The sequence below is a fragment of the Aricia agestis genome, chromosome 1, assembly GCF_905147365.1.
Source record: "Aricia agestis chromosome 1, ilAriAges1.1, whole genome shotgun sequence".
NCBI lineage: Eukaryota > Metazoa > Arthropoda > Insecta > Lepidoptera > Lycaenidae > Aricia > Aricia agestis.
Window position 1 is genome coordinate 12,423,221 of NC_056406.1, and position 13,397 is coordinate 12,436,617.

At 36.8% G+C, this 13,397-nt stretch overlaps 1 protein-coding gene across 1 annotated transcript; it reads right to left on the reverse strand.

Annotated features, from left to right (window-relative positions):
• Positions 1-1,044: 1,044 nt before the first annotated feature.
• LOC121726776 (translationally-controlled tumor protein homolog) lies at positions 1,045-3,930 on the reverse strand. The gene is made up of 3 exons (XM_042114324.1): positions 3,801-3,930; positions 3,332-3,590; positions 1,045-1,455 (listed from the first exon to the last, which is right to left on the reverse strand). The coding sequence occupies exons 1-3, from the start codon at positions 3,826-3,828 to the stop codon at positions 1,224-1,226; spliced, it is 519 nt and encodes a 172-aa protein (XP_041970258.1). The 5' UTR covers positions 3,829-3,930; the 3' UTR covers positions 1,045-1,223.
• Between the last annotated feature and the right edge of the window lie 9,467 nt (positions 3,931-13,397).

Genomic DNA, 13,397 nt, shown 5'->3' on the forward strand with positions numbered 1-13,397 from the left:
TCTATGTTCTAAATGATTAACTAATTCTAGTCTTTTCAAAGGAACGATTTAACCTCGAAGACGTAACATGAATATGCAAAATGCTTCATCTAATTTTCAACAGATGCTTTATTTAACCTAGTTTTTATCAACCTCCCCCAGGTCGCCACAGGTCGATAAAACTAATTCAGTAAAAAAACAATGAAGATCTATATACCTACTTAAAAATGAAACCATATTCAATACATCCCTTGCTCACGACATCACGCGTAAACGGCTAGACCGATTTCAATAATTCTTTTTTTGATGTGTTTGTTATTATCAGAAGGATCTTATGACCGATTTTTTTTTAAATAGCGCGTAAATTTAAGAATTCTTATTTCTAATGTAACATTTAAGCGCTCTGGGCAATATGTAAACAAAGTGTATAAGCTTACGTAGTATAAGTCCTCTTTGGTATAACATTTGACAGAATTTACAGAATGCATTTTTTATGCGACGGGATGGCGATGGAGGTTGCCATGTGGTGCCATACTTATTTAATATTTTAGTCACTATGATGGGCGAAATCAAAGAGAATATTATAATCATTAATCACTACGTTTGGCGAAATCGGAAATACTTTACATGGAAAAACAATGTTTACCGGGACAGCTAGTTAAAAATATTGACATATTATTAATTAGGAGATATTTAACAAAAGGTTAAATTAACATTTATGTTAAACATGATAAAAAAACATTCATGTAACATGAAAACAAAGGGTAGGGGGTCGGGAACATTTTTTTGTCCTAGGGGTCACATCATAAAAAAGGTTCAAAATCACTAATTAAACTACAAAATGAAATTGGTGTGTACAAATATTACATATTATTAGGTATACCTAATCATAATATGTAAAAAACACCATAATATTATGTAACAATATTTTGATATATCAAAATATTGTTACATAATATTATGGTGTTCTTTAGAGTGTACATAATACAAACTGCAGTAGTAAGAATAAGGGGTAGAAGATTATAACAGACAACATTACAAAATCCATGAAATAAAATACATTAATATGCTGACATTAATTTATTCCTGTTATTTATAATATGCAACATTCATTTAATAAAAAGTTCAGTTCAGCCTTCAATGGGGTGTAGCCGAAGCGTACTGAGTAGACATGATTAAGAAAATAAATAAAAAAATGTTAGGCGTTATAAATTGTAATAATATGAATATCACTTATGCTGTACTTAGAACTTCTCTTCCTCAAGTCCATGTCTGAAGAACATCATGACGGGAGTGGAAACACCATCAATATCTCTGTACTCCATCATGGCAACCATACCGTCGCAGTCCATAGATTCACCAGTAAAGAATTGAAGTTCCTTAAACCTGCCGAGGATGTCTTTCATTACTTTGTTCATGTTTGTTTTGAAAACCTCAACCTGGTCGGGAGACTTCTCTTCCAATTTTGCTACTAATCTAAAAATAAATAGAAATAAAAGTGTGAGAGTTATATTATCACAATAATATTATGTAACATCTAGTTGGTACTAGCTACTAGCTTTTGCTAAACGATTTCAAATTATTATTATTTTTGTATTACAAACAGGTCCATTTATATTTAGTGCATAAATACTCAAAGCAGAGTATACCACTTTTAATCTGTTGTGAAGATACTACAGAACTTAACCTAATTCAAAATTAAAGCAAACAAAAATGTTACCCCCCTTTCATGAACAATCACCATGTGGATGAATGTTTTTTCATAAAAGGTATTTAATCTTGCATCAAAAGCTCCATGAGACAATACAAAACCGTCCCTTGGTATTAGATGATGCTATGCACAAATATTAGATAGTATTTCAATATTCTTGTAAGTTGTACTTCTATATGTCATAATTACATTTAATAAACAAACTCCACAGATTGGTAATAAAAATGCATAAAAAAACCCATCAACTCCCAAGTGGCACCTGGGTGCTGCATAACAATTGAAAATCTATTGTGTTTGGACTTCCCACGAAATCCCAATCGTAACGTTGTTGTTGCAATTGCCAAATCCTTTGTGTTTTTAGTCAAATTTTCAGGGGTAGACAATAAACTATTTTATTGAATGATTAATGGACTTTTCAATAAATTAATCTTAATTCATAGTTCATACATAATAAGATTATAATATAAATCTTAAATATATGTATAGTATAAAAGTATTAAATATATTTCCGTTGTCTGGTACCTGTAACACAAGTCCTTCAGGGCCAGACTGACGTGGTGTTAAGCGTCCATAGATATTAAAATATTTGCCACCATACTGTATTTTTAATTTATTGATAAGTCCAACCTTCATTAACTAAAATTTCATTGTTTACTTACCCTGAAAATTTGACTAAAAAACAAAGGATTTGGCAAATGCAACAGCAATATTTTGTTACCAAGCTGCTCTATTAGACAAGAGAGCAGCTGGGTAACAAAATCTTAGGTTTAGAATCAATAATGTCTCAGTCCAATTATACTAAATTAAAGTATTTACACAGCAAATACCTTATTTACAGATGCTGTCCTAGGCTTTCAAGTGATATTTACAATTTTATATGAGGCAAAGCTCACACAAATAAAGTTAACATGATAATATAAGGGAACATACCCATAATACGTGACCTGTTTTGTAAGATTTTTTGACCCCCTCCCCCTTTGGTAACCACGTGTAGTATTATGCCTAACCCCTTTCAAGTTTTCACATGGTATTTCACCAAACTGAAAACTGCCTGACACACAAGCACTGGTTGTCAGGTAGTTTATAGTTTGGTGAAGTTGTCAACATTTTAATATTCATGCATCAGCTCCACCAACTGTAAAGAAGCACCCAACATTGCACGCAAGATTCGAAGATAGTCAAAATGTGTGACGTTTCTCTCAGCAAAAATCTACCCCCCCTAAATAGGTCATGTAGTATGGGTAGGTGGGTATGTTCCCTAACCACTGACTAAAATTGTGGTATTATTTAAAAAAAAATATAGAAGACATTACTGATTCTTATCCATTAATATTAAGATTTCAGTAGCATGTTTCTAATGTAGGTCACTTACTAGGTCTTATCTATCTCATCAGGCTATTCAATGTCAAGGTATCATTACCACAAGTAGTGACAACTTTAAGTTCATTATCACATCGCAATAAACTGTAGCCCAGCTGTTGTTTAATATGAAGTGATCTTAATGACATGGCATTAATGATATTATTATAATTTATATCTAATCTGGCACTTTGTTTACTAAATATTGAATGACAGGTTACTGGTTAACAAGCAAATCACTAATAATTATGGAAGAAAAGCACACAAGCACTATACACTCACTTTTTCATGTAGTCTTTAAGGTATAATGTGTAGGATTTTTTGTCGCCAAACGCATATGTTTCCACCAGCCTGTGGTTTAAAACAATATCTACACCACTTTCGGTCGCGGAATCTGTACCTTCGTCCGCTTCTTCAGCAGAAGGGTTGAACCCCTCAATTTTTACATCGCCGTGGGTCCTCGTCTCCAATTTACCGGTGACTTCGTATATGACCTCGTCAACCAACTTGATTTTGTAGGTGTCCGAGAACATCTCGTCACCTGAAATGTAGACCAATACGTTTAGTAGGCATACTTACCGACTACTTAAGTCATTGACTATGTGGCACAAAATATAATCCGTATAACTTTTATAACCCATCACTTTGTCGAAATGTCAAAATCACTTCGAAATTTTTATTATTTTAGAAACACATTAAAAGTAAAATATAGGCACTAAATTGATAAGCAATAATTACTGAAAACAATTACCAGTAATAATATCCTTATAGATTCTCATTTTTTAGGATTACGGGCGATTAAAATAATAAAAACCGAAACTACGGCTTCTAGCCCCAAAGAACTAAACCGGAAAGGACTGTCAAAAATTTAAGTTGTCACTTGTCACTTGGCAAAAGATAAAGATTGAATGACAGATACTATTGTGTTGCCAAGCTCAAAATTCATTCATCTACTAGAGTCTGGCTAGCGAAAGATGAGACTGGAAAAAGGCGGCAAATTCAAAAAATCGACGTTTAACAACCATGTCTATAGCCGGATTTATAGTTTTGATCTACGAACTACGAATAATAAGGTTTCTTAGTTTTTATTATTCGTAGTTCGTAGATTAAAACTATAATTCCGGCTATAAACAGGGTTGTTATACGTCGATTTTTTTTAATTTGCCGCCTTTTTCCAGTCTCATCTTTCGCTAGCCAGACTCTAGTAACTAGAACTTACTACATTGATTCCCAAAGTGGTCCAGGACCAATGGACCCCCAGGGGTCCACGGGAGCCCGACAGAGGTTTACGCTTGCGTGAAAAAAAACGGTGGTCCACAAGTCGTTAACGGGGGTTTATAAGAATGTATTTGGTGATCCGACATGACTTCTATAGCCGGCGCCAGACATGGGCTTCAAAGTTTGAGCAAACTTTGCACAAATTGGAAAATGCCAGCAATAACTTTGCACAAATAGGCAAATGTCAGTGCCACACTTGGCGAATTTGCGTATTTGATCACATGTCTGGCGCCCCAAGAATATAGGCATAACATTTTCGTAAGATGACGTATAGTTTCCAAGATATCGCGATTCAAGAAAATAGTGTTGGGACTATTTTCTTGAATCGGATTTTTTTCAGGATGGCGGCCGGGAGTCAAGGGTGTTCAACCACAAACTTGAGGTTAAGCTTCTATTGACCACCAAACCCCCCAACATATCCCAAAAATACAATTGGGTCCTCTAATAAATGCAAAGCAAAATATGTAACATTTCAATGGACTAAAGCTAATAAGTAATAGCCCACATTTCCATGCCATGCTATTCTGTCTACTCTGCTAATGTACTATCAGAGAAGTTGATTCCTAGGCAGACGGCGGACCTAAGTAATTTGGTCGCTTTAAGTCAAACCCATCGACCGATCACAGCTAATATTGAATTGACCTATTCCGACTACATCCACATGACGTAGGTCCATGGAATCATCTACCTAGGAATCAAAATATCTTGACAATCTGACATTACGCATAACTTTTTGAACTGCAGACTGCTGTCAGCTGTGTGAACGCCGAACGGTGTGAAGCTCAGAACAGGAAATTAAGTCTAAAATCTGTGGTGTGAACAGAGATAAATTCCTGTTTCTTTTTTTGTTGAATAGAGTTATTCAATTAGAGGATATTTTCGTATTTCTTCTGTTTTACTTTTCGCGGTACTATCGTTATCTCAAAAACACCATAAGATGAGCTTATTTTAAACACATTTTAAAAAGCCACCAAAGAGAATGTCATATACTACGTAAGAAAAGCCACTAAAAGACATTTTGCCATAGCACAATATATTATGATTCCCAATTTATGATTCCCAAATTTTTTTTTACAAAAATACGGTTTGGGCCAAACCGTATTCTTTAAAAGATATTTCGTATTTCTACGGTTTTACTTTTCGCGGTGTATCGTTATCTCAAAAACACCATAGAGTGGCCCAATCACTATCCTGCATTGCAGTCCGCCGGCTTATGCAGGATTGTGAATGGTGACGCAGGCCGGACGCCATGCAGCCTGCAGGCCTGCGACATCATTCACTATCCTGCATAAGCTGGCGAACTGCACGGCGGACTGCCGTGAATGGGCCCTTTAAAGCAGGGCTTCAATTACCGGTATTTTTTCATAACGTTATTGCTTCAAGGGCATAGATAACGGTATCAAATTTACCCGATACTAGAAATAACGGTAAAAATTGGAATTAATACCGGTAAATGCAATGATGAAAAACTCAAAGGGTAAATGTTATAACGGTAAATAGGATTTATAACGGTAAATATATGTTCTTTGATAACGTAACCTTTTGATAATAAGTACTTAATTTAATCAGTCAATTCAGTATGCAGTATGCACAAAATTAAACTAGACGTGTCTGGTGACCAGTAGGTATATATTATAGGAAAAATGACGTCAGTGCTTAGTTTCTTTGTTCAAATATTACTAATTTATGGTTTGTATAGTAAACTATTGTATTGTCAACACGTGCGCCGTGCGCTGGCTGCCGGGCGGACTCTGTTGTTTTGCAGACGACGGGGCGAGGCGGGCTTTTTGTCCACGAAGGAATAAAGACCGCGTCTGCCCGTCGATGTCTGCAGCTGCCCTCGCCGCGTAGTTACACAAAGCACACGACGAGTGGAGGCAGTCAGTTCAGGACGTTCGTTCTAGTGGAGATAGAGAGAATACAGCTAGCTGCCGCCTCGCGCTGCCGCGTCGTCTGCGTTACTGCATGTAAACTGGTTTGTGTGATCCACGGCTGGCAGCCGCGCCGCCAGAGCCCGCCGGGGACCTGCGGAGCGGTCTTTTTGCCCTTGGTGTGCGTTGGTAATACATATTGTAGGATTCCCTTTGTGCTATCGTTCGCGGCGAAATTGACCGGTCCGCCCCGCCCCGTCGTGTACAAAGCGCCTCTGATCCGACGGGCTGCGCTCTTTAAAATATTTTCCGTGTTATAATATATTTTGTAAATGCTATCATATAAATTTGTGCTTCCTTTTTTAAATGTGTTGATATTTTTAACTACAGTCTACAAAATAAATACTAGCTATTTGACCGAGCTTTGCTCGGTATCCTATAAAACACGAATAAAAAGACATTTTCTAAAAATAATTCCTAGCTAGATCGATTTATCGCCCCTGAAACCCCCTATATACTAAATTTCATGAAAATCGTTGGAGCCGATATATATATATATATATATATATATATATACATACAAATAATTATCCATATTTTGCCCATCCCCCGCATTCGCCACAATTAAAACAAGTAAATAAATACGGACATAGGTACCTTGCATAATTTTCTGCATTCATTGAATAAACAAATTGCAGCACCATCTTGACTTGTCAAGTCAAAGTTTTTTTTTTGATGAAATTAAGGGGGCGAACGAGCATACGGGTCACCTGATGGAAAGCAACTTCCGTCGCCCATGGACACTCGCAGCATCAGAAGAGCTGCAGGTGCGTTGCCGGCCTTTTAAGAGGGAATAGGGTAATAGGGGAGGGTAGGGAAGAGAAGGGAAGGGAATAAGACTTCTAAGCATTTATTCACAACATTGTAATACACAGCTCTACATCACATTCTTACAAGTGACACAACCCTTCATATGTCATATATACGTTCAACACCCGCTGTGTTGAACGTATATATGACATATGAAGGGACATCACCTGATGGAAAGCAACTTCCGTCGCCCATGGACACTCGCAGCATCAGAAGAGCTGCAGGTGCGTTGCCGGCCTTTTAAGAGGGAATAGGGTAATAGGGGAGGGTAGGGAAGAGAAGGGAAGGGAATAAGACTTCTAAGCATTTATTCACAACATTGTAATACACAGCTCTACATCACATTCTTACAAGTGACACAACCCTTCATATGTCATATATACGTTCAACACCCGCTGTGTTGAACGTATATATGACATATGAAGGGACATCACCTGATGGAAAGCAACTTCCGTCGCCCATGGACACTCGCAGCATCAGAAGAGCTGCAGGTGCGTTGCCGGCCTTTTAAGAGGGAATAGGGTAATAGGGGAGGGTAGGGAAGAGAAGGGAAGGGAATAAGACTTCTAAGCATTTATTCACAACATTGTAATACACAGCTCTACATCACATTCTTACAAGTGACACAACCCTTCATATGTCATATATACGTTCAACACCCGCTGTGTTGAACGTATATATGACATATGAAGGGACATCACCTGATGGAAAGCAACTTCCGTCGCCCATGGACACTCGCAGCATCAGAAGAGCTGCAGGTGCGTTGCCGGCCTTTTAAGAGGGAATAGGGTAATAGGGGAGGGTAGGGAAGAGAAGGGAAGGGAATAAGACTTCTAAGCATTTATTCACAACATTGTAATACACAGCTCTACATCACATTCTTACAAGTGACACAACCCTTCATATGTCATATATACGTTCAACACCCGCTGTGTTGAACGTATATATGACATATGAAGGGACATCACCTGATGGAAAGCAACTTCCGTCGCCCATGGACACTCGCAGCATCAGAAGAGCTGCAGGTGCGTTGCCGGCCTTTTAAGAGGGAATAGGGTAATAGGGGAGGGTAGGGAAGAGAAGGGAAGGGAATAAGACTTCTAAGCATTTATTCACAACATTGTAATACACAGCTCTACATCACATTCTTACAAGTGACACAACCCTTCATATGTCATATATACGTTCAACACCCGCTGTGTTGAACGTATATATGACATATGAAGGGACATCACCTGATGGAAAGCAACTTCCGTCGCCCATGGACACTCGCAGCATCAGAAGAGCTGCAGGTGCGTTGCCGGCCTTTTAAGAGGGAATAGGGTAATAGGGGAGGGTAGGGAAGAGAAGGGAAGGGAATAAGACTTCTAAGCATTTATTCACAACATTGTAATACACAGCTCTACATCACATTCTTACAAGTGACACAACCCTTCATATGTCATATATACGTTCAACACCCGCTGTGTTGAACGTATATATGACATATGAAGGGTTGTGTCACTTGTAAGAATGTGATGTAGAGCTGTGTATTACAATGTTGTGAATAAATGCTTAGAAGTCTTATTGGTGCCTTCTTCATGGTCCATCGAGTAGCCGGATATTATAGAAGAGCCAGCAGCAATATGGAGAAATGGTAATAGGCAACTTTTGGTGAGAATAAAATCGGAATAAAATTATTGAGAATTTGTGAGCGATTGCCTTGACAACCGATAAGCAAATTTGGTACGAACAATTTTGCGACTATGGAAGGGTCTATAAGAGTACAAAAGCATCTTCAGACACAAATTACGACAGATTACGCTAAGTTTCAAATATCATCTAAGAAAAGATCGTGATCCTATATAAATGCTCGGCTCGAGGGCTTAGAACAAACACGGGTTCAGTTCAAAAAGAATCACTACGAGCTGCTGAGAAGTCAAGAGTTTTCAGATGATTGCGAGTATTTTAGAGACGTACTATTTGAGGAAGTTGAGGAGGAGTATATTATGCAATATAAGGCCCCATTAAAGGAGAGTCTCTTATGTACTACAGATGTTGTCCCTACCGCTGTGAACTTGCCCCAAATTCAGATTCCTAATTTCTCGGGAAAATATACAGAATGGTACATTTTTTACAATTTATTTGACTCGCTTATACATCGAAAATCCAATTTATCAAATATCGAGAAATTATATTATCTTAAGAGATACGGGCGAAGCAGAAAACTTAGTTCGTCGTGTACCAATCACTGAAGGAAATTATGAAATATGTTGGAATATAGTTAAGAAGAGGTACAATAACAATGGCAAATAATATACTGAATCGTTTGTTTAATCAAAATAGTCTGGCTTCTGAGGATAGCAAAGGGATAAAAAGGTTGTTAGATACAACGAATGAATGCTTGAGTGCCTTATGTAATTTGGATTTGGATACTTCCACGTGGAGTATACTAATAATTTACATAGTGTCACAGAAATTAGACCGAGAATCAAAGAGGATATGGGAACAAAGAATCAGTAGTAACTTGGAGAATTTACCTTCATTAATGGAATTTTATGAATTTTTGGAAAGTAGATTTAGAGCATTAGAATTCTTAGAGTTAAGAGAGGGAAAGACACACGTAGACGAAAGGAAAAAGACTCATGTTTTTGCCATCACGACAATTGTATGCCCGTACTGCCAAAAAGTCATAAGCTAGATCAGTGTCGATTGTTTGAAAAGCAAGATTTTGATACTAGACTCTACTTTATTAGAAATAAAAAATTATGCTATAATTGTTTTAGCGCCTTTCACAGGCTCTCTAGATGTAGACATTCTAATAAATGCCATCAATGTCATCGTCGACATCACTCACTTTTGCATAGAGAGAAGGAAATCACTAAGTTCTACTATTTTCCAAATAAAGAGGCTCAGGCAGGTAATGAGGACGAGGACAGCCTAATAGGATAAAGACTAGATAAAACGGTGCAGTTATTAGGTCTTCAGAAGTTGCCGGTAGACGAAGTTGTGACAAGTGTGGGGGGTGAGAGTCAGAACATACAGAACATACAAATTAACCACAAGGTAGACTTCCAGATACAGTCCACTACAAGTAAATACACGTGTAATATTGAAGCCTATGTTCTGAACGATTTATCCCCAACCCCTGGAACCGATGGTGTCGACATTATTAACTAGCCTGAATGACTGGTGAGGTCAACATAATATTGCTAGGCGCAGGCGTTTATGGGCTTATTTTGGCTAATGATATAATCCGAGATCCATCACATAGGTTGACAGCCCAGAATACGCATTTCGGTTGGATCTTGTCGGGTTGTGTTCCAGAGAGTGCTCGTTGCGCACGAGATAAATGGAGAGATGGAATTATTACTTGATTTTGAGATTGAAAGTTTGCTCTTTGCCTAGAAAGTACCTATTCGTATTGTTTCTTATTATGATTAAAGATTAATATTATTAATTTTTAGTTACTGTTTTGTACAGGGTCATATATTATTACTTTTAGACGATAGAGTATGTTATTATATTATTTTTATATTGTTTTTCTTAAAGATTTTAAGTTAAATTCTGTGTTAAAGCTAATTTAATAGTCAGTTTGAGACTATATTATTATGTTGAGGAACAGTGCTTAGTAATGTTAGAAGTGATATGAGCTATCGGCATACCATGGGTATGGTTCAGAATGGTCTATGTAAAGTATTGTGTATATTATAAGGATTTAAAGTATTGTTAAGAATATATTCAAGAAATATATTCATGGGGGGCGGTGTGTTGAACGTATATATGACATATGAAGGGTTGTGTCACTTGTAAGAATGTGATGTAGAGCTGTGTATTACAATGTTGTGAATAAATGCTTAGAAGTCTTATTGGTGTCTTCTTCAGAGGGGATTGGGCCTCCGGTAAACTCACTCACTCGGCGAAACACAGCGCAAGCGCTGTTTCACCGGTTTTCTGTGAGAACGTGGTATTTCTGCGGTCGAGCCGGCCCATTCGTGCCGAAGCATGGCTTTCCCACGTATATAAAAACTGGTGCTCGGAAGTCGGAAGTTGGGCTGCGAGTGAGATTTGGTGCACGACGCATACCGCATACCTGATACCAGAAAATATCGTTATGTTTACCGGTATTTTTATAACGATATTTTTTGGTTATGTTACTAGATATATCGATAAAAAACATACCGTTATCTGGCTACCATTATGAAAATACCGGTACGTAACAATATTTTTTCGGGTATTCGATAACGTTATGAAGCCCTACTTTAAAGATGAGCTTATTTTAACCACTTTTTAAAAAGCCACTAAAAACATTTTGCCATAGCCCATAGCACATTCCATTCCCAATAATTTATGATACCCATTTTTTTTTTTACAAAAATACGGTTTATGCCATAAACTTATAATGTACTGTCGTATAGACCTGACAACCCGAAAATGCGTGACCATTTTTGATCTGTGATCAATCAATGATCAATGTGTGCGTGTGCTAGTGATGTATATTTTACTATCGATAGTATTTTACCTGAGTTTCTATAAGAAATAAATAATATGCAACTTTGACAGATTTTTTATTTCAAATTAGGTATCATAAATTTTAATTGGCAAAAAAGGTGACGATTGAAAAGTAGATACAGATTTTCGTTTGGAATGATTTTTCTATCGTCATTCGTCGGATATGACGTTATGACTTATGACATGAGGTTCTTGTAGGGGTAAATAATATACACATAACACATTATAAAGTTACTTATTTATTACTCAGGTAAAATCTATCTGGTAAATCAGCCCTTACATTGCTGCAACAACACACATAGTATATTATATTCTTAAATTAAATACATAATATCATAAAATATCATAATACTTTTGGGAGTGCCTCCGCTGCCGGCGCCGGCTCCCAAAAATATCAGTAATGGGAATTACGGTAAGTATACTGCCGGCAGCCGAGATATAAAACAACGACTGCCAGCGCTGGTACTCAAAATGGGAGTCGGTGATAATGCTTAAAGCGCTAGGTTCCAGTGCCAATACACAAATTTTAAAAAGAAATAATAATTATAGTCTCAGTTTATATATTCGACTTTACCGACTTCCAAAGGTGAAGGTTTGGTACCTTCTTGTTCGGCTGTGGATATTTTAGTTTTTTGTGATGCATTTTCTTAGCTTAGCTTTACCTTAGCTATCTTTTTTCAGCTACCGAAAAGTAATATTTTGCACCACAGCTACAGTTATAAACTCCGTGGTATACTTCCGAAGGTACTGAACAGAACTTCAGATTCCTTATACATGTTAGAGAGTTTCAGCGTTGTTTAAAGAAGCAAAGATATTGTCTTTAAATGCTACTATGCAGATCACATTCATCAGCATCTTCATCATCACCACCATTAACGCATCCAAGATTCAAGCCCCATACGAGCACCGGTGATCGCGACAACAATATAATACAATAGCATTTCCGAGAATCCCCGATCGAAGGATTCAAATAATTATGCATCCTTACAATATTTATGACCTTATTATTTGTACTTTTCATAGTCTTTTAGCTCAAGTCTGATGTTTTTGATGTTTCTGTTTGACTTCGGCAAACTTCGGAGTTCGGAAAACGGCGCCGGCAGCGGAGGCACTCCCTAATACTTTTTATTACAATTATTTTTAACCGACTTCCAAAAAGGAGGAGGTTAGACGTTCGGCTGTGGATATATTTTTTATGTGCACATGTTCAACGATTACTCCGCCGTTTGTGAACCGATTTGAAGGTAAAGACAATAGTAATATTATACTTAAATGAAAGTATTAAATATGTTGTGCAGTGCAGTAGGCGGCTGGTGTGTGATGTGCCGTGTGTTAAACGAATTTCTTTGGCCAAATATGTTGCAGAAAGATTTGTTCAAATAATAATACTTAAGTTCTGTAAGTATAAGTTACGCTTATATTTTTTTTACTGCAAGTTATTGTTTATTTATGTTATAATATATTTAAGCTGTGTCTTGCGCTAGAATAAGTTTGCTTATTATTAGTCAATGTTCTCAAGTAAGTGAATTATTGTAATTTTTTTGAGAAATAAAGTCTTTAACCGTAAATAATCCTTATTCTGTACTCAGTATTTCTGTTCTCAATCTTCATAATTGTGAAGTCGGTACCAGTCCGATTAATAAGTATATAAGTTGCAGTTATACCTATTCTGTCAGAGAACTCTCTATTATATTATTGAAAGCTGCATTCAATGAGTATTAGATTCAAGTGACTGATCTGTGAAATCTTGATTTTATACTAGGTATGTCAAAAGAAAATTATTACTTAAAAATAATCGTTAAAATAAGATAATATGTCCTTTTTAAGGTGATAAATAT